General features: G+C 39.1%; 1 protein-coding gene and 1 pseudogene across 2 annotated transcripts; one reads left to right on the top strand and one right to left on the bottom strand.

Annotated features, from left to right (window-relative positions):
* Positions 1-177: 177 nt before the first annotated feature.
* On the top strand, positions 178-12,070 carry LOC121329816 (ectonucleoside triphosphate diphosphohydrolase 5-like). Of its 2 annotated transcripts, XM_041275688.1 has the most exons (14): positions 178-638; positions 4,654-4,978; positions 5,189-5,268; positions 5,735-5,878; positions 6,409-6,484; positions 7,449-7,484; positions 7,808-7,896; positions 8,002-8,081; positions 8,553-8,614; positions 8,879-8,977; positions 9,591-9,734; positions 10,245-10,301; positions 11,251-11,366; positions 11,622-12,070. In XM_041275688.1, the coding sequence occupies exons 2-14, from the start codon at positions 4,750-4,752 to the stop codon at positions 11,703-11,705; spliced, it is 1,296 nt and encodes a 431-aa protein (XP_041131622.1). In that variant the 5' UTR covers positions 178-638; positions 4,654-4,749; the 3' UTR covers positions 11,706-12,070. The 2 variants fall into 2 exon arrangements, with proteins under 2 accessions (XP_041131622.1, XP_041131621.1); XM_041275687.1 differs by lacking the exon at positions 178-638 and having other exon boundaries at positions 4,585-4,978.
* Positions 12,071-16,183: 4,113 nt separating this feature from the next.
* Positions 16,184-26,528, bottom strand: LOC121329556 (annotated as a pseudogene).
* Between the last annotated feature and the right edge of the window lie 114 nt (positions 26,529-26,642).

Genomic DNA, 26,642 nt, shown 5'->3' with positions numbered 1-26,642 from the left:
ACACCTGCATCGTTTAACAGGTTGAAACCATGGAAACGGCGCTGCTGTTGCCTGGGAGACAAATGTCAAACATTGGCGCGCAGAAGACGTGTGACGTTTCTCAGAGTACGTCCTGCTCAAGGACTGAATCCGTGACGTCGAAGGGAGTCTGCGCTCTCTGCCGGTAGAGTGGAAACAGCAAGGCAGGTTACTGCAGCTGAGGAGAGAGGAGTGAGGGCAGCTAGAAATATCAATGTTTTTATTACTTAGCTTGCGTTTTCCAGAAGTTATAAATACCCCCAGACATATACAAAGTTCAGGTGTGCTACTGGGGTCATTTATACAACCTGACAGTGCTTTAAGTTAATTTGTAATTAGTCTAAAGTTAGATGACGTTTATTTGCGGACTGTTGATTTAACGATGACGTAATTGAAGTTACTGTGAAACAGGTTATACTGTATTTATTTATTTATTAATTATTTGTTATTTATTTATATATTTATTTGTAAAAACACTACTTAAAGTTAAAGCGCGTTGTCATTTGTTCTAGTTTTTTTTTTCTTTTTTTTTCTGGTTTTCATTTCATTGACTTACCCTATTAAAGACTTCATTTTTTAGCGAAGAAAAATCAACAACTTAAAGGGCTGCTAACAGTAAGGTGAGTTTCAGAGCTATTTGTTTCTTTTGTCATTTACTTGCAGGAGGGAGGTGAAGGTTGCTATTAATAATATTATTAAGCACCGCCCGGGGATGTGACTCGTTCCCTTGAAATATCCAATTATCCCATTTAAAATACAATGTGTGTAGTTGTTTTAGTTCAGCTGTTGAATTCAAGATCAGCATTTACAGTCGTTAAGATGTATAATTTAGTACCGGGAAAACCATATGAACAAAAAAACCCAAACCAACACAATACCCATAATATGCCAATATCACCCCCACAGCTGTGAACCCTAACTCTCAACTCCACAAGGTCTAACGTAAGTCCTGAGAGTCCAATAACTATATTTGAAAACGATAAGTGTTAAACCTTTGATTGGCTGAGGCAGTGGTAGCTGTTTTGCCCAGGGAGTTAACATTGTGCTGCGCTTTTGTGTAGCAGTGCATTAGAAACGCAAGTTCTGAGATCTGGGAAACGCGTTGCTGCGCTGCACGGTGTGACCTCTCGGGTAGTGTTTTGTGGGTACAGACAGGGCACCAGAGTAAATAAACTGAGCTATGCCAGTAATGACCGGGCTTTCCTGGGTAAATAAACTACCATGAAGTCAGGTATAAGAACGAAGTTCAAGCTTAAAAGGAACCGACTTTCTCGACTTAAGCTATGCACTACGTAAGTCATGCAAAAAAAAAAGTTAACTTGACAAATGTAGTGTGTGTGTGTGTATATATATATATATATAGATAGATAGATAGATAGATATAGAGCGAGAGCATATCAAAGCATTCACTATAGGTTCCAGCATAGTTCGGGTTTGTTCATATTTCTGAAGTGCTGCCATTTCACTGGGCCCACAGTTTCAGAAACACATACAAGCAACATTGTAATAAATATGATCAAAAAGCTTTTTGGAAGCTGTTGAAAAGACATTCCATGAAAAAAAAAAACAGAGAGAGAAAATGTTAGGGTGTAACTACTGTATACTTAAGCTTGTAGTGTGTAGTTCTGGCAACATATACACAGTTTAACAACTAAATTTAAAACTAATTGCTATGACAGAAAAACTAAAATAACAGTATTTATTTAAACTGTGATTATCATTGTCATTATAATGTCACATTTTGGGCTGTGTAATGGAAATTCTGGGCAGGAAACCCACAAACTAATTCCTGAGGGTACTGAAGCTGAAGTTAATAAGGAAATAAAGCACTATACATGACAGGGCAGGTTGTCTTCTGCTGAGAAACCTTTGCAAACTAACCGATTTGTGGATCTGCCTGTATGGTCTCCCAAATATTTATTTGACGGCGCACAGATTTAAAAAAAAAAAAAAAAAAAAACTTTTTGAAAAGCTTTTTGAAAATTTCATAAGCCTTTTTCTTTTTTTTTTTTTTTTTTTTAAAAATGATTTCATTGGAAAGAGCCGGTATATACTGGAAAGGCCTGTTTACCAATGTTATAGATAATGTTATTTAAACGGATCTAGAATCTGAATTTTTTATTTATTTATTTTTTAAATTCAAATGAACCAATCCTCATGCAGTTTCTGATACATATATATTATCTAAAGGCATAATTAACCATGCATTTTAATTTTACTGTACAACATTACAACATGTTTCCACAGTCATTCGAAACAATTATCTGCTAACACAGTGCAGAGGCATCACTCCTACTTATGGCTTAGCTCAATTATAAACTCTATAGTTTGTTTGCTGTTGTTCAACTTAAGCGTGAATTGATTGTCGCAATAATAAGTGGCTTTCTACTTGAAATAAGATTTCAGTACAACAAAGTGTGCCTGTGCCAGGGATTTAGGAACTCAAATGTAAATCCCTGCTCCTAGTATCTGGGACAGAGCCAGCAGCCAAACATTGTGTGCGAAACAGTGAGAACTAACAGCAGTGAGGTGAGGGAAGTGCAGCATTTGTTTGACATATTTGTAGACGGTTCAGATATTGTACAGTATAAGGTTTGGATATCGCCCACAGGCTCGAGCAGAGTAGGGCATACAGTCATTGCAAAATTGATCTTTGGTAAAAAAAAAGTTTGTTGGCACAGATTTGCTGCTGGTTTACATTAAAACAATGAAGAATAGCTGCAGCTGCTGTGTGCATTCCAGCTGGTATCCCTATGCATCTGTTCTTTTAAGGCTTTAGATGTGGCTTGCAGTACGATTGCAGAAGACAGTTTAAAGCATTTAGAAAATGGTACTTTTGCTCCGTTTTTTATCGCGGAAATCACGAATGCTGCTGCATGCGGGCAGAACAAGTTTTTTTTTTTTTTCTCATGGTATACCGCAAGATTTAAAAAACATTTGATACCTTATTTTTAGTACAAAATTACAGTGTAGGAACACAGTGCTGGAAAGTGAAGTGTTTTGGAACTGAAATTGCGTGAGTGGAGGGAGACCACCTCCTTCGCTGTCCTTTCATTTCACCCCTGTGGGAGCCATCGAAACCCATTCCCTTTGCCCCAGGTCAGTGTCCTATTGAGCAGAGACTGACAGATAAGATGGTCATTGAGATTATTAATGACTCTGATTACGGTATGCCCCCCCTCCTCCGTCTAACGTAAATTTAATTTAATGTCAGCACAGTGTAGGCTGGTATCAGACCCGGCTGATCCTGCTTGTTGGTAATAGATGATTAACTCTCTACATCAGCCCTCAATTTACTACACAACTTGTGTTTCTTAGGAAGCCAGTGTAAATCAGTGAGAAATCTTGCAGTTGGTATAAAGGTGCATGGGTCTGTTGACCACAAACATTTAGGAACTTCTTGCCAGTCTGTGTAGAAGTAAGCATGATTCTACTTGTGCCTTGCAATTGCAACGCTGCATATATTGCTGATAAATATATATATATATATATATATATATATATATATATATATATATATATATATATATATATATATATATATATATATATATATATATATATATATATATATAGCTGTGAATTCCAAATATTCCCCCCTGAATCTAAAAGTCCATTTTAAGCACTTCCATTTCTAATGTACCATGGAGTGTATAAATCATGTTCATTCTGGTTTAAGTTGTTACTGGTGTAATGTGTATTTTCTGCAGGGCATGCAAAATAAGTGACGTCTTTTGCTTCTTCTCTGTCTTGTGCAACACAAACTATAGATAAAGCATTTATTGTTGTTGTTGTTGTTCATCTTAGTCAAATGATCCTGTACCGGCAAAAAAAATAACTAATGATTAGATTTGAACTTCTACTTTAGACCGTATGCTACATGTTTTTATCATTCTGTGGTGTGTTTTATTAATCTGCCACAGGGTCGTGTTGTTAATTAGACAATGTCTAGGTTGCTTTATAAATGAAGAACAAAAAACTAATTTAAATCACATAAAACACATAGTGTGTTTTAAGACTTTAATTTGCACTTGCTGCTAACGTCAGTCGTATGCCAAGTAGTCATCTATTCTTAATTAGCCAGATCCCTGACATCACTGCCATTTTAGGAAATTGGATACATTTAAGTAATTTGAACTTTGCAAGTTTGAGCCAACACACTTGTAGCACTAGCGATTCTAAACAGACTTTAAAAAGCATGGAACCCTGTAAGTTTGAATTAAGTACACCCATAAACTTTAAGTCCCAAGCTTTGTCCACTGCAAGCCAACAGTTTTGATGTAACAATATATCTTTGTTTTAGGGGGCTTTTTGCCTCCAGCATGCCCACTTAAGTTGGAAAGTACTAAATTATTGCCAGTTCCAACATCTGAAAAAGTATCTAGCTGTAGGTAGATGTTTGATATCCAGCTCTTTCGTAAGGTCAGTGGTTGGCTGAAAAAAAAAAAGGGATGTAACTGAAGGGGATTGGTTGATTACTTGGGTTGCTGTGGCAGTTTGCCAAGCCCTTATGTCTTTATATACAGTAAACAGATGACAAGACGAGTGTGCTTTATTGCCACTCACTCTAACTCTCTCTCTCTCTCTCTCTCTCTCTCTCTCTCTCTCTGCCTTTTCTCTCGTTTTTCATTCTAGGGTAGTGTCGTGAATAAAATTCAGCATTCCTGATCCAGGCAGAACTGTCTGTTTCCATCAGCAATTCAAAGGTAATCCAAAGTAGAATCTCTGAAGATGATGCAGCCGAGGTCCATCCTGTTCGTGTCGTTGCTCTGCTCCCTGGCTGGAACTCTCCTGGCTGAAGTCGGATTCTTGACCCATGATTTTTCGACCAGCTTGAAAAACATCCTTCCAACCATGACCCGACCCGTGAACACCAGCCGCAGCTTTTATGGCATCATGTTCGACGCAGGGAGCACAGGGACCCGAATCCACATCTACAAGTTCATTCAAAAAGCTTCAGGTACTGTCCGTTCTCTGTAAATGTCAGGCACTGTCATGTACAGTTAGCTCATTCAGAAATCCACCCACGTAATGTGGTTAAGAAACAGCTTTTTTTTTTTTTAAATGTATAATTCAGTCACTTCGAAGCTACAGTATACAGCCTAACAGTTCACGAGTATGTCAGCTGTGGGAGGGAGTTTATGTAATATTTTTTCTTTTTGTCTTAAAGCTGAACTTCCCCTTTTGGACAATGAGATTTTCCATTCTGTGAAACCAGGGCTGTCAGCCTATGCAGACGCTCCAGAGATGGTAAGATTCTTATTGTTTTATAATGATGTATTTACCACTGCTTTGCAATTACTGGTGTTCTAAAATAAATACATAGAAAATATACGTGTGTTGATATGAAATGGTTTTTTAAAATGTTTTTTTGCCATTATGTATGTAGAAATTCAGTCCTGAATTACCAGCAAGATGATGCCAGTAATTTGCATATGCACAGTTTACATGCATTTCTGAACTGACAAAAACAACTACAAATCTGCTTTCAGCTGCAATTGTTATTTCTGTTCATATGGAAAAACGCTTTCCACATGCTCTTTCGTATGCAGATGCAAGACATTTAAATCATTGTCAATGCCTGGGAACTTTTTTTCCTTAGTTTTATTATAAGTTTTACTGGTTATTGTTCTTGTGTGTGTGTGTGTGTTTTTTTTTTTTTTTTTCTTGCTTATGTCAGGTTTGTTACAGTGAATTTTATTTGATTGTTTTTCAGGGTGGAGATACAGTGAGGCAGCTGCTGAAGATTGCAAAACACTCGGTGCCTAAAAAGCAGTGGAAGAAGACCCCAGTGGTTTTAAAGGCTACAGCAGGACTCCGGCTACTTCCAGATGAGAAGGCACAGGCTCTGCTTGAAGAGGTACTTTATAGTATGGTCATTTTTATAGAAAAATAGGGTCTAGATGCCAGAAGAAAGTTCTCTTTCTGAACATAAAGTATCGATCAACCACCAAGTACTTGCTACTGTTCTAAAAACCTCTAGCAACTTTGTTAACTGTAGAACTGGCTGTGCATTTGAAGCAGGCTGATCTATTTTAAATGCATTGTCTTGCCATTGCTATCACTAAAAGGATGTCAGCCCCTTTATCTAACAGAAGAGAGCGTCCTGATGCAATGACTATTTCTAGTGACTAATGCAATATATTTTTGTATGTATTGCGCTTTGTGTGTGACCCTCAAGCTGAGGTTTAGGATAGGCTCTTAGTTAGCATGTGGTTAGGTTAGGGGGTTCTGATTCGGGTTTGGCAACCTGTGTTTTTGAAGGCTTTATATTTCTTTGGGTTTAGAATGAAAAGCATCATACACTCTGTACAGGAACACCACATATCTACAATCAGTGGGAAATACAGTAGTTTTATTTGAACCATTAACACGAGCCTTTGTTTCCAGGTTCAGGAGGTCTTTGAAGAATCACCATTTCTTGTACCAAACAACAGCGTTAGTATAATGGATGGAACAAACGAAGGTAAGGGAAGATTAGACCAGGTAAAGCTGATAGCTGGATGTTACTGAGTGGTGAGACAGCATTGTAGGTGTTCCTAAGGGAAATGTGAAGAATCATTTTAGCGTATCTTTCAGATTACAATCTTTAGGATATAATAACCTATTATTACTTTATGTAGTCACTAACCCAGTTTGTCAGCACTTCCACCCACAATTGCTGTAAAATGTACCTCCACACCTCTCACTAAGTCATTGTGTATTCCTACAGGGTTAGATATGTAATACTGCTGTCGTTTTAAAGGTCCCAGACGTGCACTCATAGTCAGTGTGAAGTAATTGGCTGGGTTTTTATGTTGTGTGTTTGTTTATTTATTTATTTAAGTCATTTTAAAAGTAATGTACTTAAGGCAGAATGACAGACTGATATTGGTCACTCACTAATAATAATAATAATGATGATGATTATGAATATGGTGATGATGTCTGAAAAGTGGTTCTGCCATTGTCCTTTAGCTCCACTCAATACAGCAGTCCTGGAAACTAATCCAGACCATTTTATTTTTTAAAATTTTATATATATATATACACACTTATAAAATTATATATATTTAAATGTATATACTTTTTATTAAGAATCTGTTCAATTAGCCTTAATGCGAAAAGGAAATAAGGGTAGGGCAGGGTACCACAACAGAACATTGATTCAGAATGCCAAGAAACACGGCCGGCACAAGTTCTTACACTGCCAAAGCAAACCCCAGACAACAGAGCCGCTACTAACATTTTAACACCATGTGAAACTCCCTTGAAGTGTCTTCTACAAAATTACATTCATGGCAGCAAATCAGGATTCATGGTGTGGAAATACCAATGTGTAATAAGTATGCCAGAAATGTGAGATTTTTTACAAATTGTTGTAAGAAAATTGTGCCAAAGGAAAGAGCAGCATCTTGATTTTGTGTCTGTCTCTTTTTTTGTGTCTTTAGGAATTTTAGCTTGGGTAACCGTAAACTTCTTAACAGGTAAAGTACTGACAGTTTTGTAGCATATTGCATAGTTGTAGCATGGATTTATTGAGATTACACTGCATGCATCTTAAAGTCTTCAAGTGTCAATTTCTGTATATTTGACTAATAGAAGGCAGGAAATAATTAGACTCTCGGTATATAGCTCATTTACAATTTTACAATTTGCATGGCTTGCAGGTAAGTTTCCTGTCTTCAGCTGCTGCCTATGCAATTTTGAAGCACAAAGCAAATGTTGCACCAAAATATTGATTCATTGGAAGTAGCCCATTTGAACAGGTACAGTGCATCATTCCTAAGAGACCGGTATTTTCTTCCAGGGCATCTTTACCTTAAAAGCTACAGGACTGTTGGAACCTTGGACTTGGGTGGAGGTTCAACTCAGATCACATTTCTGCCAAAAACAAAGGTGAGGATGACATTTAAACTCTAGTTAGTGATTGTATGTCCTGGCTTTTTAAAAAAAAAAAAAAAAAAAACAATTATATGATGGTTTTTTTACATTTCATTTTAGAAAACCCTTCTATCAGCCCCCCAGGATTACATTGCAAAATTTGAGATGTTTAACACAACTTACCAGCTATACACTCACAGGTAAGTGTGCAGAATTCCTCTTGTAGTTGTACTGTACTTAGTAGCTGAGTTACTTTAACTGGAATGTAGTTCAATAGTGTGGGATAACCAATTATAGGTTCCACTTGTAAAACACTGTAAATGTCGATGGCTTTTACATTATTGTGTACATTCTTTACAGCTTATTGGTCTGCTGTAGTACCTCATTTAATGCACCAGATTCCCGAGGGGGATTTATTTGTATCTTGAACAGTGTGTTTGTCTTCATGGGGCAAGTGATACTTTGGAGGGTTTACTGAATTTCCCACGAGGAGTTGCCAGTGTGTTAAACTGCTTTGAGTTTGTAACCCTATGAATGAATACAGCTCTCCTGAGAAGTGATGTCGATAATGCTGCTGTTTTTACCATATGTATTTTATTGGCATATTGACTTTTTTGAAAGGATTATAAAGGATGCTGTGTTTTATTTTTATGCTGATTTTTATTTTCCAGCTACCTGGGTTGTGGATTGTATGCGGCTAGACTAGCAACTCTTGGGGCACTTGGAAATCACGGTAATGTAAATGAGACGTTAAAAACCCCTGTTAAGTCAATGTATTTTCTTGCGTTTCTGTTTTTGAAATGCTAGTTATTAAATGATTCAGTTCATCCCACACTGTTAGTCTCTCTGTGTCCCACAGAATTGTTCTTTTGTTTCACTAGTATTACATATTCAAGTCCAGCACTCGGAGTGCCATTGAGATGTATTTAAAGTTATAATTAAACATTTTCACAAAACAAAAACCCCTCAATTTTCTTTTTTCTCTCTCTCTCTTTAGCACAAAATAAAGTATACACAAGCACGTGTTTTCCAAAGAGGTTTAAAGATGATTGGACTTTTGGTGGAATAACATACAAAGTTAGTGGGAATCCAGATGGTAAGTGAAACATTGATAATAGTAAATGCTTGTATATGGTAGCTTCTTCAGGTTGAGCTGTTGAAGAGACATATATAAATGCAATAAACATGTTTTGCTCAAGACAGTTTGGAATTATCTGTCTTAGCTTAAACCTTTTAATGGTAGTGATGTTAGTAACTGTATATTAAACTGCAATGAAAATGTCAGTCAGCATCTAAAATAACACGGTAGCTTTGCGTCACAATCAAGTATACAGAGAGCTCTGGGCTGTTTACTGTGTGATTATTTTTTAGGCAATCTCTGGTTTCAGTTTTGCCACTCCCAGTCATGTGGTATATACCCCGAGGGGTATGCAGAATACTTTGCTGGTGTAACTGTTTTAGTTTTTAATATACTTCACCAGGGCAGGGCAATCTGTAGTTTTAGTGGCTTTTTTTGTATAATCTACATAAATATATATTATGTTAATAAAACCTGTATATAGGAAAAAGGAAGGTATGCAGTCATCATTTAGATATGAACAAACATAAATGGATTGTCATTACAATAACTTACAAGGATAAAAGGAGTGGGGGGCATGGCACTGTTTTCTTTAGGGAAGTTCTTCACTTACGTTTCTCTTCTGCTCTAGGATACACGGGGTACAAACACTGCTACCAGGAGGTGGTGAAAGTGGTAAAGGGAACTGTCCATCAGCCAATGGAAGTGAAGGGCAGCTCTTCCTTTTATGCCTTCTCATACTACTTCGACCGAGCTGTAGAATCAGGACTGATTGGTGAGTCGCACAAAAGAGCTTAAGATTAAACAAAGCCCTCTTTAAACCTGTGATTACCAGCCTGCTCTCGAAATAAACTCAAAGACACTCGGAGAGGTGATTTAAAAATACTGACACGCTTGGTCTGGTGGGATAATCAAGGGTGGTCTTTTCATATTGTTTGTAATTTCAATATACAGCCTGTCTCTGCAGCGCTGTTCAAAGACGTCCACTGCACTGCATTTCCTGGTTCTTTATTGATTTATATTTGGCATGAATATTTGTTAAACTTTTCTTTTTAGATAACCAAAATAATCCAAGTAGTGTACAGTGCATCATCTGGTTATGAATCAGAATAAAGTTTGTTAGCCTTAAAAGCAATCTTTGAAGCTTATGTTTTGATTTGTCTTTTTCAAGCAAATGTCATGTGTACTATCATTTGATCTTTCTCTAAGCTAGAGTGGTGTACCCCCCCCCCCCCCCCCCCCCGAGAATGCGCTATAAATGTTTTATTTTACTCTTCTCTTGCAGACGGACAGAAAGGGGGTATTGTAGAAGTCCGAGACTTTAAAAAGAAAGCCAAAGAAGGTAAGGTTCTGGATTTGCAAACTCATATCAAGTAGACTCATAGCCTCCACATTCCCCTGGCCTGCCTTAACAGTGCTTTGGGTCCTACAAGCAAGCAACCCATGCCAGTGCCCAAGCATGTCCGCAGTTTCGTGTTTTGTGTGGGATTTCATTGCAAGGCACTGGGATCGGATAATTAAGCTGTATGTTGGTATTAAGCCTGTAGGTGAATTGGCCTTAAAATAAACCACAATGTTATAGTTGTTATGCCTTGGTACATTAGGTGGTCCTTTAACTTTTCAACTCAACTTGATATTCTACCAAATTGCTGATGATTAAGAGGTGAGAGACAGGCTTTCAGATGTCTTTTATTGGGACCTGGGTTAGATAGTACAGGCACCAGTAAGGTTATGAAGGGCATAACTAGTAAGAGCTGAACTCCACCAGGGTCAGGACAGTAGAGAACAGCTGCTGGTCTAAGCTGTCTGTTTCCAGTGTAGCAGGATAGAATCCAGGACACCTGATTGCTAATTTGCACGTAGATTGCTTCATTGGCACAGTGCCAAGTACTGTACATATACTTTTGGTACTGTCTTTGCTGTACTGTGTTGTCTGTGTAGAAACTATGCAATGCATGAATCTTTCTGCAAGATGTAGTCTGTACCGTAATTATTAACAATTAAGGTGGTTTGTTTTTCGTTAAAAATAAAGTAACCATGTCTGCCAAGGAGCCAGGATCTCAATCAAAATTTCTACTATTAGGGCTTCATTGGCTAGTTTTAAAGACAACGATTAGCACTAATCTTGTACTGCTTTGCATAGGGTAAGTTAGTTCAAGATTGTTGCTAATCGAGATATTTGAAACCAGCCTTTATGTTGTCTTTTTTTTTTTTTTTTTTTTTGCATGTTACTTTTTAAATCAGTCATGAGAAGTTAACCCTCATACCAAATGTTATCCTCCCTGCTTTAGTGTGCAATAAAATGACAAAGTACCGTCCAATAAGTCCATACCTGTGTATGGATATGACTTACATCACTGCCTTACTGAAGGATGGATTTGGATTCAAGGAGAGCACAGTGTTACAGGTAAGCAATCCCTAGAAGGATTGATAGCTTTACAGGAAAAAGAGAAGACTTGAAGCAGTTTGAGCTGTTTCACACTTTCTTAGGATTGTCATTACTTCATCCAGATTTTAAGTTCATGTGCAGCAGAATATGTTGTTCCTTTCTTGTCAGTGTATTTTATTGTGAAGACACAGCGAGCCCTTGCATTTTAAAGCCACCCATTAACTCCTTTTTATAATAATAGTGATAATGAGCCGTTTCTGCTCTTGTTCACAGCTGACCAAAAAGGTGAATAACGTTGAGACAAGCTGGGCCCTGGGAGCTGCTTTCCACCTGCTGCAGTCACTGAAGATGCCCTGAAGGCAGAATGCAAACACAGCGGGTTACAGATATGGACCATTCCAGCTGGCCTGACCAACTCTGAATAACGAAAATAAAAGCCCATGTCTATTCAACACTGCCATAAGTGTTTTTAGGTTGATTGGTTCATTTAACCATTAGGGTTGGGGGAAAAAAGATGCATGGCAGTTTGAGCCATTTCATGTTTTACTATGTGCTTATTTAGACACGGCCTCTTGATTTTAAAGATGGTTAAAGTTCACTGTAAAATCTGAAATTAAAACTTCTATGCAAAGGGCTTATTCACTTCCTTATTTCTTTTAATATGAATTTGTTTTTTTAACATCTGTATATATTGTATTTTTAACCCATAAATATCAAGCAAACATGTTTTTATTGGTGCAACTGTTTACATTTAACTTTCTATAGAGCAAAAGTGCTGTCTTAATTACAAACTTGCAGTGATATTTTCTTGTCTAGGGGAGCATAATTTAGGAAAGCTAAGACCCTTTGCAAGTCCATAACTGACCATGTTGAATTCCAAACTAGCTTGTTCAATAATTTTACTCAGTTGGGAACTATTTATTGCTTTTATTGCACAAAACACTTTAATTGCAGATACTGTAAGTAAGATTATTGTGATCACTTGTTAAGTGATTATCAGTTCTACAGATTACATTTTTATTGTAGAAACTGTATAAATGCCACTACAGCTCAGGGTGCCGAAAAAAATAATGCTCATGGCAGTACCAGCCACTGAAGGGTCAGCTTTAATATTAGACACATCTGTAGTACCTCTATTTGTAGCAGAACCTAAGCTAGCAAATTAGTACGTAGTATTTATAGTTTCTTGGCCACATTGGCTATCATACAGCCAACTGCCTGGTGATGGTTTGCCAGGGACAGCTTTCTGAATGGGTAAACGTTTATAGTGTATTGCTAATCCATAGACTGTGTTTGCAATGGTTAAACATGCCCTACCGTTCAATTTTACAAACCTATTTGAACCCTTTGGTTATTATTGGAGTAGGTCATGCAGTAAGAGTTGACTCCTAGAGATGATGCACAGCATGCAAAAAGGGATTACGTTGAATTGTTAAGGTGTTTAACTAGAGCTGGTTGATGAACAAGTGAAGTGGACATCATTTTACATCATGCTAAAACTCAAAAAAATGTGATTGTCCACAAAAGCATGGTGCTATAATAATAATAATAATAGTAACTTAAAAGAGAACATACATGGATATCATAAGAAGCAAATATGCAACCAGGATAAGAACACAGAGCTAGCACTTCAGTGACTTGCTTTAAGCACATACGACTGATGCACAACTCCTATGTATTATATACAAGTAGGTATAATTCTGTTTTAAAGGTAGTTAACGGTTTACGTACAAAATTTAGAAAAGTAGGACCCATGGCCAGCTTCCATGTTTTTATTTTCTTTAAGGCTAAGATAGAGGCATTTTAAAAATGTTAATCATTTAAATATATTTTATATGTTTCAATAATAATAATGTTTTAACCTGAAACCTTATTGAACTGTATTAATGAATTCTTGCTTTGTTTTGCTGTTAAGGGGACAATGCATTTCAATTGTGTTTTGTTTGTTCCAAATAAAATTGTAAACTTTTACATTTTTACAAACTGTACTAATAAAAGAATGCTCTTATTATTCATTGATATGAATGAACCAGTACAGGTGCCACCGTTTTGTTTTAATGTCATTTGTATCTTTGTATTGGGAACAAACAGGTACGTTTCTTCATTGATAATGGCAATGATGTGGAAATGCTGTTGATTCTCAGTAATACAAACTTTCAGATGTAATTTTTATATATAATATATATTTTTTTTTTTCTCTATTATTAAAGTACTTCAGATTTTTATGAGTTGTGTCTTGCTTGTTTGTAACATCAATTCATTGTCCAGTCTCTCTGGATTTGAATAAATGCAAGATATGTTCCAATATGAGCTGTATTTAAAAGATCCCTCTGCAGTGCTGAATAACAGTATCACTCAGTGCTAGAACGCTCAATGCTTGCTGTGTAGAGGACATTGTAAGTACTGCTAATGAGTCAAGAAAACATTTGTTTTATGAAAAGTGCAAATAAAAATGTAAAGGGATACTAATGCTTTAAAATACATTCTTATCATTTTTGTAGATCTGCGTTATTTTTATTTTGAGTTTGGTGAAGCCCATTGATCCTGCTGCAGCACTGTTGTTTAGTGCCATGTTTCCACCTCCACCGTGAAACAAGGCTGTAGACCTCACTCCAGTGTCAAATTAGGGCTATCACCAAATTACAGCTGCAATCTCCAAACTAATGTAAAAGTACAGTACACAATATGCATCACTGTGTCTTAGTTTCACAGGTTTGTTATATGTGCAAAGCTTACCTTTAGTTGTGAGATTTCCTCGAGAATAGTCTTGTGGCAGGTTTTTGTCATTTCCCAGTAAACATTTAAATAATTTAGTCAAGCTGCAGTATTAACCGTGTAGCTGGGTGTTCTCCTATGCCCCAATATTTCTTCTCCACTCCCAATGCCTTCCTTTGCTCTTCACAGACTCATTTCCAGCTCTGGTTCTCTCACTGTTATGCAGACACTCCCAGCCACATCCATTGGCCCTGTGTGTTACCCAGCTTCACACCCAATACTCCCCTGCACAAGATGGAGGCACTTGCAATGTTCCCGCTGCTCTCTTTCACTTGCAATGTTCCCGGCGCTCTCCTTCACTTGCAATGTTCCAGCTGCTCTCTTTCACTTGCAATGTTCCAGCTGCTCTCTTTCACTAGCAATGTTCCCGCTGCTCTCTTTCACTTGCAATGTTCCCGCTGCTCTCTTTCACCTGCAATGTTCCTGGCGCGCTCTTTCACTTGCAATGTTCCCGCTGCTCTCTTTCACTTGCAATGTTCCCGATGCTCTCTTTCACTTGCAATGTTCCCGGCGCTCTCTTTCACTTGCAATGTTCCCAGCACTCTCCTTCACTTGCAATGTTCCAGCTGCTCTCTTTCACTTGCAATGTTCCCAGCACTCTCCTTCACTTGCAATGTTCCCGGCGCTCTCTTTCACTTGCAATGTTCCCAGCGCTCTCCTTCACTTGCAATGTTCCCGGCGCTCTCTTTCACTTGCAATGTTCCCAGCACTCTCCTTCACTTGCAATGTTCCAGCTGCTCTCTTTCACTTGCAATGTTCCAGCTGCTCTCTTTCACTTGCAATGTTCCTGGCGCTCTCTTTCACTTGCAATGTTCCCGGCACTCTCCTTCACTTGCAATGTTCCCGATGCTCTCTTTCACTTGCAATGTTCCCGGCGCTCTCTTTCACTTGCAATGTTCCCGGTGCTCTCTTTCACTTGCAATGTTCCCGGTGCTCTCTTTCACTTGCAATGTTCCCGCACTCTCCTTCACTTGCAATGTTCCCGGCGCTCTCTTTCACTTGCAATGTTCCCAGCACTCTCCTTCACTTGCAATGTTCCCGGCGCTCTCTTTCACTTGCAATGTTCCCAGCACTCTCCTTCACTTGCAATGTTCCAGCTGCTCTCTTTCACTTGCAATGTTCCAGCTGCTCTCTTTCACTTGCAATGTTCCTGGCGCTCTCTTTCACTTGCAATGTTCCCGGCACTCTCCTTCACTTGCAATGTTCCAGCTGCTCTCTTTCACTTGCAATGTTCCCGCTGCTGTCTTTGCCAAACCTAACTGATATTTTTCTTTTATTGCACTGGTGGTGTTTCTTTCCTCGTGATTGACAGTTTTCTGTGCATGCTAAAGAGAACCCATTTAACAACATACTCGACTACCTTCTGTCAACACGTACCAAGAAAATAGTTTGTTTCCTTTATGCCAGGGCTTCTCAGACTTGGTCCTGGGGACAACCTATGGCTGTTGGTTTTCAATGTTTTTTTTGTTTTTTTTTTACATTTTACACAGCATGCAACACTAAAGCAAGTAGTGAAACCAGCTCAAATTTATGCTGCCTTCCTTTTTTGCATCATTAAACTTCTCTACAGTAGCAGTTGCACAACTTTGTGCACTGATGATGATGTGTTGGCTGCTGACAGCTGCTCTTCTTGCAATGCTACAGATGTGCTGGTTCTATTGAGCGACTTTATAAGCCCTTTCTAGGGAAGCTGGTTAAGGTAAAACCAGACAACATCCAAAGGTAATAAATAATACAGAATTGAAAATGGTATGTGTTCTGGCAACACATAGAAAATGCTTTGGATATAGTATACAGAAAAAACTTTAATGTGACTAAAATATAGTAAATACTGTACTGGCAACTGGAAAACATGGAAAGGCGGCCAGCTGGGCTACTCATGTAGTTTCAGTCATATTTATCGACTGGCCGAGATTAAGGTAATGAACCACAAACAGCTCACAACTGTAATAGTAACAATAATAAAATAAGAAAACAACCATCTGGATGAAAATATCACATCTACTCTGAGCCAGTCCAACTCCATTCTTCAAAATGAACAGATATAAAAACCACACATCTCAAAATATAACTTTATTAATTTACAAGCACTACATTCAAATGTGCACAGCCCACAGATGACGTGTTTAACAGTAGCAGCAAACATTCAGCAGCCCTGGACTTCTTCTGAACCACTGCAGTACTTGGATGCTGACCAAAGACTTGAGGGCTTTCACTTACTTGCGAAGGCCATGATATGTTCCTGAATGGACAAGCAAACTGCATTACTAACCTCAGTAGGATAAGCAAGATGCAGAGGTTAATAATGTTTTTCCTTAAACTGTTCAAGAGTCATCCTGCTAGTGCTGTTAAAAGTCCGTCAATATAGTTAACCCTAGTTATCTTAAAATGGAGTTCACATAAACATTTTATATAACTCCCAGTGTAGTACAGCCCATATTGTAGACAGAGCGGGTCAGAAACTATATAAAACAATAGATGAATTTGGGGCACACAGGTTCTCAACATCTTTAAGCACTGATCTGGACTATAATAGAGCTTCTAGGGCATACAGTTTGGAACGAAAACAATTTTACACCCAAAAAATAGAAAGGCATGATAAAACTGTAAATTGAGACATTCAGAGAGGACTACAAAAACATGCATGGGGTATATCTGTGGTGGACACTTGCACTTCACCAACGTCCCTGCCATACCTCTGGGGGGGGGGGGGCAGCATTCTGCCTTCCAGTTCACACAAGTCACTTTCGGGAATTCATCCTCAAAGTTAGAAACACCACAGTTTGTAACCCTATGGTGGTCTGGCAAATTACATACATTTTTCTGGGAGTCAAGGGCTTTGAAAGAAACCACGTAAACACACACTTACTTTTAAAGGCGGCACAGCACTGGTGGCTTGCAGTCCGAGTGTATGGAGGAGGACAAAGGGAGCCATCTTAGTGGAGTAGAGTCGCTTCAGGATGTCTCTGGCGCTCGGTCTCAAATTCCAGCAGGTGACGTGTGGCTCCTAGGGAAGAAAAAAAACAGGAGGAGTCAGAAAGCTGAACATCACGTCCTCACGAGATCGACTTGGCTTTAATGTAAATGGATCAAGCCGAAATACACCTTAATTCAAGTGCTCCTACGAGCCCAGACTGAGCTCACTTTGAACTTGTCTCCTTACCCAGGTCTCTTCCGTCGAAGGCTGCTTGGCTCAAGTGTCGAGTGAGGCATGCCACATCTCCAGAGCCGAGGTTCAATCCCTGGCCAGCCAAAGGGTGTACCCTGTGGGCAGCATCCCTGCATAAAGACCCAGGCAACTTTGTTAAATTTGCAAGCTACCTGTCACCTCAGTGCATCATGAATATCCCTATGCGCACAACCACAGTACATATGGGGATCTGTTGTCACATGCAAACACATCTCTCCCTAAGAAAATAACAAAGAATAGTCTAAAAATACATCTGCATAGGTTTCCTAATACTTTCCTCTTTTAATTCTATTCTCGTAATGTTCAAAGTATTTCACTGCTCTCATTAGCACCCTGTGTAAAATGACATACTTCTGTATTTTCACACCCTTTAAAATAACTACAAAAAAATAGAAGAGGCACGTGTGGAATTAACAATTAAACCATTATTATTATTACTTGATAAATAACAAACAACTTATGGGTCCTTAAATGAAGCTTTTGGGTAGTCTGTTACTGTTCTGGATAGCCTGTTACAGTTTTTCTTATATGTGAGCTGCATTTTGGTTGAAACGCCTGGTTTAACCTGCTCATGTGCAGCATGCCTACGAGTGCATTTCGAGTCATTTTACTTTTTTATATTGCAATTTCATGGTGCAATAACTGGTATCAGTTGTCATGAATATGAACCTTACTGAAAATGAGGCTGTAATATAAATGTATGGTTGTTTTTATTGGAGTTCTTTCATGTGAATGATTGTGGGAAGCCAAGAGCAGCATGTGGTGCAGTTCAGTTTTAGATCTGCATACACACTGTTCTCAGGGCTGCCACAATAATCCCAAAACAGAAGGCCAATAAAAATAGCCAGGAACTAATTATAAATCTTGCACTTCTCTTTAAATATGCCTAAAGGTCTTTCCACACAACAGAACTCTGCCATGAGCTACCCAGCCCCCTCTTTTTAATTTAATTAAATTAACGTGGATATTCTTCTCTCAAAAAAGGCTCTAGGCACTAGGCTCCCCCCCCCACCCCAAGTTTCAGTACAGAAACACCAAGAAACACATTTTCTAGAATCGTTTGCACATACCGAGCAATCCTTGCTCACACTGCCTGCTTCAGCAACAGAGTTTGACAACACTACTGCAATGATAGGATTTAGTAGTACTGCCTACCCAATGAGAGCCACTCTGCATCTAATGTACTCGGAGGCATGCCCCAGTCCCAGGGGGAACATGGCTTTGCTTTTGGGGCCGATGCGAGAGATGCTAAGAGGCAGCTGGCGTGGCGAGGTACCAGAGGGCATGAGCAGGGACAAGGCAGATCTGAACATGGCGCCCACTGTGTCAATCAGCTCCGAGTGGTTCTCATTTCTCCACTGTGAAAAGAGAAAAGCTTTCAATCAATCACTGCACAGCACTGTACGGCACTGCATATTCATTACAACACCCCATAATGCTTCTGTTGTTGTGCATATGAAAGCAAACCACTAAAACTGTAAAAATAGGCAAGGTAGTGAGTGTCTAATTTAATTGAGGACTTATAACATAACTAATAGGTCACACATGCAATTTATTTAAAACATAAAGAGAAAAGGAACACAGAGCCACACACGGTAAAATGCAGGAGACTTTACGGTTTAAGATGCCTAATTAAAAAGCACAAAGTGGTCTAACATTTTCACACAAGTGTATTGTTTATATATCACAGAGTAATGATCAAAAATTGAAATTCTCAGACCCAGGGGTTTCATGCAGGTAGGTATATAAAAGGATATAAAATGATAAATCTGGAGGTTTATCTAACAACTGTACACACTACTGTGGTCAATTCCAGTTAATAAATACACACAGTACAGGGATGACTTCTTATTTTTCTCTTTCTGCCAATTCACAAGGTTTCTATGGCCACCCTGGTTTGTCAGCAAAAGGCAAGAAACTGACCTATAAAAAACAAGTGTTTGAATAACTTCCATTGAGTTCAAACACATATGGCGTAGCGGCCAAATGGAGGGCAGCGTGAACCACAGCACATATTTAATAACCCAGTGCTGCTCACAAGAGCACTTTCTCATTCTCCAGCTGCTTTTAGATCAGCCTGTCACACATGCAGTTCGTATTTTAAGCAAGAGGAAAACCACCAGTGCTAAATTATACGAGCAGCAGAATCTCTCTGCCATTCACTTTGATTGGGATTCCAGGTCCTGTTACACTAACAGAGCACAACATGGTAAACTTTGGATCAAATAAAATACCAGGCCAGATTGATGGAGTTCTTTCATTAGCTTCCATTTCGCTGTGATCTATTTGTGCAGTACAATATCCACTCGTGCACGCTATGCACCCTCCAGTGATCTCTAATTCAGCCAAGTTTATACAAGCCAAGTTAAAGGGATAATTATCTACATTTTCCTTCTATTTAATTTCTTACCCGTTTCATAAACAATGCATGTTCTGTATGATTATCTATGATCTTTTCTGCTTTGCTCACTATTTGCAAAAAAACACATTACAGAAAGAAAAACTCCTCAACACTGACAAGCTTCTTCAACACACTTCAGAAACTGCACTTCAAGGAGTCTATCGGGAGGCAGTTTTCACCAGGTCTGTTCTTCACCATGACAAAGAACGACATAACCAATAGGGAATTCTACAGATCACATATAAAGAGATATGAAACAGGATATTAAGACTTGTTAAAAATGGTATAAAAAGAAGTTAATTCAATTTGCCCAAATGAGGCGACTCACGCCTTCCACTTCTTGTGACTGAAAACCACAAAGCTCTTGTGAACTCGGTCTCTAGCAGAAGTTCGTATCTCAACCCTGCTGCCAGAACTGTAATATGAACTCTTTAAATCACTCTATTTCAAGACACCCGCAACACTTATTAAATCACCACAACGGCTCACCCACTAGGAGTCGGCGGTAGAGACTTAAACTCACAAATGCAGAGTTGATTGCGTCAACGAAGCTCTCATCGTCCAGAGCGAGCAGGTCCTTCGCGTGCTGATGGGTGGTGGACCACACCAGCGAGCTTGCGCTGTCTGACAACTTTCACAGACAGGGGAAAGAAAGACATGAAACAATTCCACAGGCAAATCTTTCAGTCTTAATGACCCGCTGTTGCGTAGAAACCTGGTTTAATAGACACCACAGCCTTCCACTGTGATACATTTTACAGATGGAGAGGGATCAAAGCTAGACACTTGCACAGATCATTGCTGACAACTTTAATGATACTCTCTGCTCCATAGAAACCGGTACAAATATTTACACATATTAAATATGTGCTCTGACAAATTATTACTATGGAGCTCGTGGAAAACCTTGTTAAAATGCATCCATATTAAATACTGTTCTTCAGGGGATCACACTAATAATTGGGAGTGGTGAATCTTATAGTAAATGTCTTGAAATTTGAAAATCTTGAACTAACGAGAGCTTAGTTAAAGTAAGCGGCCTAATGCAGTACAAGCACTAATAATAATAATAATAATAATAATAATATTAAAATAAAATTGTCTTGCTGGAAGCAATGCAATTAGTCCAGTGGGCAGGAACCTTTGCCAAGCAACATTGTTTTCTGTGGGCTACAAATAAATTAACAGGAAAAAAAAATAAAACATATTACAAAAATATCACTACAACCAAGGCACGGAAATAGGGGAGGAATTAATAACAACAACAATAACAAAATAATAAAAGCGATGCGTGATATAACGGTGGCAGACACCGTGGTAATGGCATCTCGGACAGAACAGTCAAATGTGAACGAGATGTGTACAGCATGAAGCCAAAAACTTCCTGAAACAAAGTCACACGATCACAATGTGGCACCCATCCATCTTAGCCGACAGGTCAAAGCCAATTTCTGATTTTTGCAGAGGAATGTCCAAAGACCCAAAACTCAGAATGTCAAAAGGAACTGAGATATTAGGAGCTTGCAGGAGATTAACAATCGAATATACGCTCCCCTCATAATACAGTGGACATGGCTACACTTAATTACACACTATGAATGGTTACCTCGAACTTAAACAAACCAATCTCTGTGTTACCACCAAAAACAAACTGGTGCTTGTGGTTCAAAACGTAACACACTGCCCACGAAAAACCTGGACTTACTCCACCTAACAGCATCGAGTGTGGCACTGTTAGCTGTCAGCAGTGACATTGTTCTCCGAGACACAACATCAATTTCACCGTTTATGTGTCCTGGGTAAATTCTCTCCAGGGAAGCACAGGGCAGCTCTTTCATGCCATTAAAAATCTAGATATTGCGACACTGTTATTACTAATATAGATTTTGAAGTGTGCTCTGTCACGTGTTTATAGACTCCTCTATAATTGTGTTGGGCAACACAAGCAAAACACTGCATACAATCGGGGTACTTCAGGCACATGAATGGGCAAAGGCTTTGGTCTGTAGGAATGTACCTCAGACAGGTGAAGCACCGCGACCACGGCGCTCTGCTCGTAATTCCACTGGACCGGCTGCATTCCAGCTGCTTTCCGTACCATGGAGTTGGGTCCATCAGCCCCAATCTTTGCAAAAAAACCAACAAAATATATTTTAAAAAATTTAAATGAATACAATCTGGTATAGCAATGTACACTTCGTCTGCTAATTTAGAAGTTGGACAGGAGTCCCAAAAGTCACAGAAGAATGAGGCACCAATGTATTTTCAGTTTTTAGAAACTGCTCGCTCGCATCACATGCTGTAACGTTAATAATGTGGGATACCATTTTATAATATAACTACTATAAACTACTACTTTTGTTCCATTTTTAATAGGTGTACTTGCAACAAAATTCTATTGAGGAGGAAAATGATCCCAATCACATACTGCTATGTGGATGCAGTAACCAGTGTTACCACTGGTCATGCAGCTCATATGCCTATACTTAACGACACAGATGATATTAAATACACCCCTGGTTTGAAATGGAATGGATTCAGTGTTGTTCTAATGCTGACTAGCAGTTTGGTTTGCAGTTGCTGCCCGCTCGCCAGCTCCACCTGCACCCAGGGATTAGACTCAGCTGTCGGGTAGGGGAGAGGCCAGGTGTACCTCACCGCTCTGCTTCTGTACTGAACCTTCACTTGATCTGTGAACACAGCACATTGCCTGTTACAGTGTGCGCACCGGCACGTGAGAAGGGCTAGAGATGGGCTCGGACTCCAGGGCTGTCTGTGCCTAAATCAGAAGCCAATTACACACAACAGCAGAAGTACCACTAATTTTACCAACTAACAGAGATTGACAATTTTGAAACAGGCTTGGGTAACCACACCTGGCAACACTAATAGCACTTAGCTACCAGTCACCCGTGACATGCCATCTTGACAGCATTGCATGGTTTTACTCCACTTTCCATGCACCGTGCCAGAAGTGTTTAGCATGACCGGTTGAGTACACTGAATCCACTGCAGGATGCATGTCAAAACAGTTTAGACCACAGTGTAATGTTCTTTCTTTTTTTGTTTTGTTGCTTCGCTCAAAAATATCAAATGATTTTGTATACTATATTAAGATTATGTACACACCAGAATTATGGACTGAAAAAAAAAAAATTATACAGTAACCATAACAGTAGTACAACACCAATGTTTTGATGCACTACCCCAGAGAAGTTATTGAGATCTTTTATTTAAATAAACTTAACAAGCATGTGGTAGCATAACATTGGTCAGTGGTACCATGCTATTGAACAGAAGTGCAATACATTGGCTGGGCCATCAGAAATGAGAGGCTGCGCGGACAACAGCAAAACAGCGGTGACCCCAAGCCACAGTACCGAGTTCTACATGTTGTCACGTTTGGTTGTCTTGCTTATGATTTACCTTTGATTTTATATCCGGCGCTGCAGGGCACAGTCACCTCATCTATTCTGAAATGATGTTGCTGTGTAAATGTTCTGGACGATGTGACATGCCATGCGATTGGTTGTGCAGTATAGAAGGCTTAGAGCAGTTTAGGGTGATTTAGTTGGCTGGAATGTGTGTCTCTGACAAGTTGGAGCGCTTGTATCGCAGACTTTTTGAAATGTTTCACATTGTGCTTTGCTCTGCTAGTTGATTAGCTGTACAGCCTGGTAGCCCCTGAAAGCAACCCAGCGCACCGCACCTACCTGAAACTGCATCGAGCTGTTCTGTCAAGGCAGCAAGGACAACATCGTTCTCTACAACGTAACCCATTTCATCTTCCAGGTTCTCTTATAGAAAGTGATCATTGCATCGGAACAGGCATCCCAGACCTGGGCAAAAAGCATCAGCGGTTTAGTATCTGCAACTATAAAGAATGGCAAGCCATTAACGTCAATCTCATGACAGGCATTTCATTATCAAAATGGCTTCGGCTTGCTAGTAATCTGACCCTAACCAACGTTACATTTTCAAAGAATGGCCTGACAGCTGTGGAAAAAACGGGCCTTTATAAATCAGGAGACTCGATTGCCAAACGACCTGTTTTCACTGAAACTCATTTCCAGTTGCAACTGTTCCTGCCACTGGGTACCCTCTAAAAATAAGTTTATTTTTTCTATACATCGAAATAAGATAAATGTTCCAGTTTCTAATTATTTATTTATTTATTTTAACAGCAGGGATGTGTAAAAACAGACTCTGGTAATGTTGATAGAACATTCTGGAAACATGATTTATTTAATCCCACAATGTTGAGGTTAACTGGCACAGTGCACTGGGGTGATTACTCTATGGTTACTGCAGTGCCCCTATGTTTAAAATCTTCTGCCAGAGCATCACAGCATACCATCATTAAACTAACCGATGTAAGTTATGGGAGAGGTATATCACGATACCTCATATTACCATGACATCCCTAACCCCAACAGCGACCACAGCGTTTCTTATTTGGTACAAAAAAGGCCACATCTTAACGTGAAGGCCACATTACAGCCGCAGCTGTAAACCACGGGCACTTTGCTGCTGACATCGGCAGTCCACTTCACTTTAATCTTTTTTTTCACATGGATTTATAGCTAGCAGAAAGGGGGGAGGGGAAGAGACTCTTATTTTAGAACTTTTATTTGTTTCTTCTTTTTCTTCACATCGGATCCTGATTTAAACACTTGTGTTTTTACGGACAGATCAGAGAATGTGCCTGGTCTGTAATAGTCCAAACTACCGCTACGGTTTTAATGCATCTTGCTCCAGATCTGATATCCAAACAGGCACTCAGCCTCTGATGCGATTATAAATACACACCACGGAACGTACAGAATGTTCCGATCAACCACAAACCAGTCACTCTTTCATAGGAGAAGTTTTACGTCCTTCGGAAAATGATACAGCAGGTTATGATTACACATGCAGAATGAAACCTAAATATGATTCAGGTTAACGTTATTCCTTATTAAATATGGCACTCCTGGCACATTCCAGTTGAAGCCAGTAAGGTACATACCTACACTGTTATAATGGTGGAATACGCGCAGTACAAATACATTGATTCACGTGTAGAGTTTGGGTTTTATGTTGACAAATTTTGCACGAATCTGTCGGGCTCTGCTGCAGATCTGATCTTTCCCAGCTAGTCTCGTAAACTTATTAAATAACCAACCAGGTTTTCATTTCAGATTGTTGCAGTGTGGACATACTGTATGCATTGAGAAATGGTTCTCTATTTCACTAAACCGGACTGCTTTTCATAAAACCAAAAGCAGCGTTCCAAAACCATACCAAAAAAATACAAAAAACCACAATGCCCCTTGTAACCAAGAAATAATCCATCTGGAATGCAATTGTTAAGAATGTGATCAGAAAATCAGCTCTGTCAATTTTAAAACTAACAAGATCTTACCTGCATCCTATTGAAAGGCTTGCATCTCATGTTAAGAATGTGATCCCAGGCACCAATACCTACAAATAATCATGTACATATTAAACAGCATTTACACTAGAATCCTGGTCTCTGCAACAGCAGCACAGATTACTACAGGTTCAGTATCAAGTGTACAGAGATAGATATATAGAGATACACACACACAGAAAATGCATGTGTAATATAATTGTGCAGACAGTATCATCTTTGTGCAGTCAGTGCAGTGTTCTCTTGGGCAGTCCTGTAGCTGTACACACCGCTGAGAACAGTCACAGATCCAGGGCTGATAGAGCTGACTCTGGTGCTGAAACTCTCTGGCACTTCATCAAACTCTATTGTTACCAGCTTCTAACAAGAGGATCTTCTTTCCTTGCAAATTTGGATCGAAAGCTGTGGAAGAGGAAAAACTAACTAATAGATGCTCCCTAATAACTTCATACTACAATCTCCCAAATGAAAGTTTCTTACCAAGCTGTATGGCGTATATGTATATCATACATCAGCATGATTTGGCACTGAAAACCTCTATTGATTTAAATGACGATACTCCACTAGTTTATGTGCATGAGGATTCATGAATAATGTGTTTCAATGTTACAATGATTGTTTCCCCTGATTTAGTTGCCCTCTAGATTTATAACACTTCACATTTTACATGTTTCTGTTACTTTATTTTTATTTATTTACAAAAAGACACGACACGCAGTGTACAGGAAGTGTATATTTCAATCTATTGAAACATTTTCAGAACAATTTAGGATGCGTTTGTATTTGTTTTCGGTAATTCTGCTATTTTTTTTCACATAAGTATATACGCACTGTCAGTTTAAACGTGAGTGGAGCCCCAGTGCATATTGCGTGTGTAGCGTGTAGTAAAAATAATTACAGCCAAGCCTTCTTTTACTTAAAAAACATGAAACCTCATGTAGTTTGGTGCTTATTCATAGTTTTGTAATCTCAGAGTTTAAAAAAAATAAACAAACACCGCGGTTAAAGTATTTAAAACCAGAGGTACTGTAAAGCTACTGAGAAGCAGCTAGCAACGTGTCGCTATTATACTTATAACTTACCCAAAGAACATGCCATGGCTGTGCCCACCACCCGCCCTCCTGAAACAATGATATCATAAACACTGTCACCATCACTGCTCGCCCCAGCTGTGCCCTCGCTGGTGTCCTCTTCGTTCCCCAAGCTGCTGAACCCCCTTTGCAATGTCCTAAAACCCCCCGAAACAGGGCACAGCAACACACCTCCTCCCTCCACCACACAGAATTTTTTTAAAATATCGATTTGCACCACCGTTGCTGTATTTAATCTTGACAGTCGATTAGTTATTTTTTTCGCGTATGTCCAACTACATCGGGTATTGACACATTGCTTCCAAATACTGGTTTGTTATACATAAAGGTCAAACAAAACTTTTAAAAACACTTCCTGGGTAACACCAGCCAATCAGGAAGACGGCTGTAGCAAGGTTATTAGTTTAAAGGGACAGTCTCGTTA

Source organism: Polyodon spathula, chromosome 17, assembly GCF_017654505.1.
Source record: "Polyodon spathula isolate WHYD16114869_AA chromosome 17, ASM1765450v1, whole genome shotgun sequence".
NCBI lineage: Eukaryota > Metazoa > Chordata > Actinopteri > Acipenseriformes > Polyodontidae > Polyodon > Polyodon spathula.
The sequence above is the reverse complement of the archived record's forward strand: the minus strand, read 5'-3'. Positions and strand labels throughout refer to the sequence as shown.

Coding starts and splice junctions, on each gene's coding strand:
- LOC121329816 (XM_041275688.1), top strand. CDS start 4,750: ATGATGCAGCCGAGGTCCATCCTGTTCGTGTCGTTGCTCTGCTCCCTG. Junction 7,485..7,807: donor AACCGTAAACTTCTTAACAG/GTAAAGTACTGA, acceptor ATTTTCTTCCAG/GGCATCTTTACCTTAAAAGC. Junction 7,897..8,001: donor CATTTCTGCCAAAAACAAAG/GTGAGGATGACA, acceptor ATTTCATTTTAG/AAAACCCTTCTATCAGCCCC.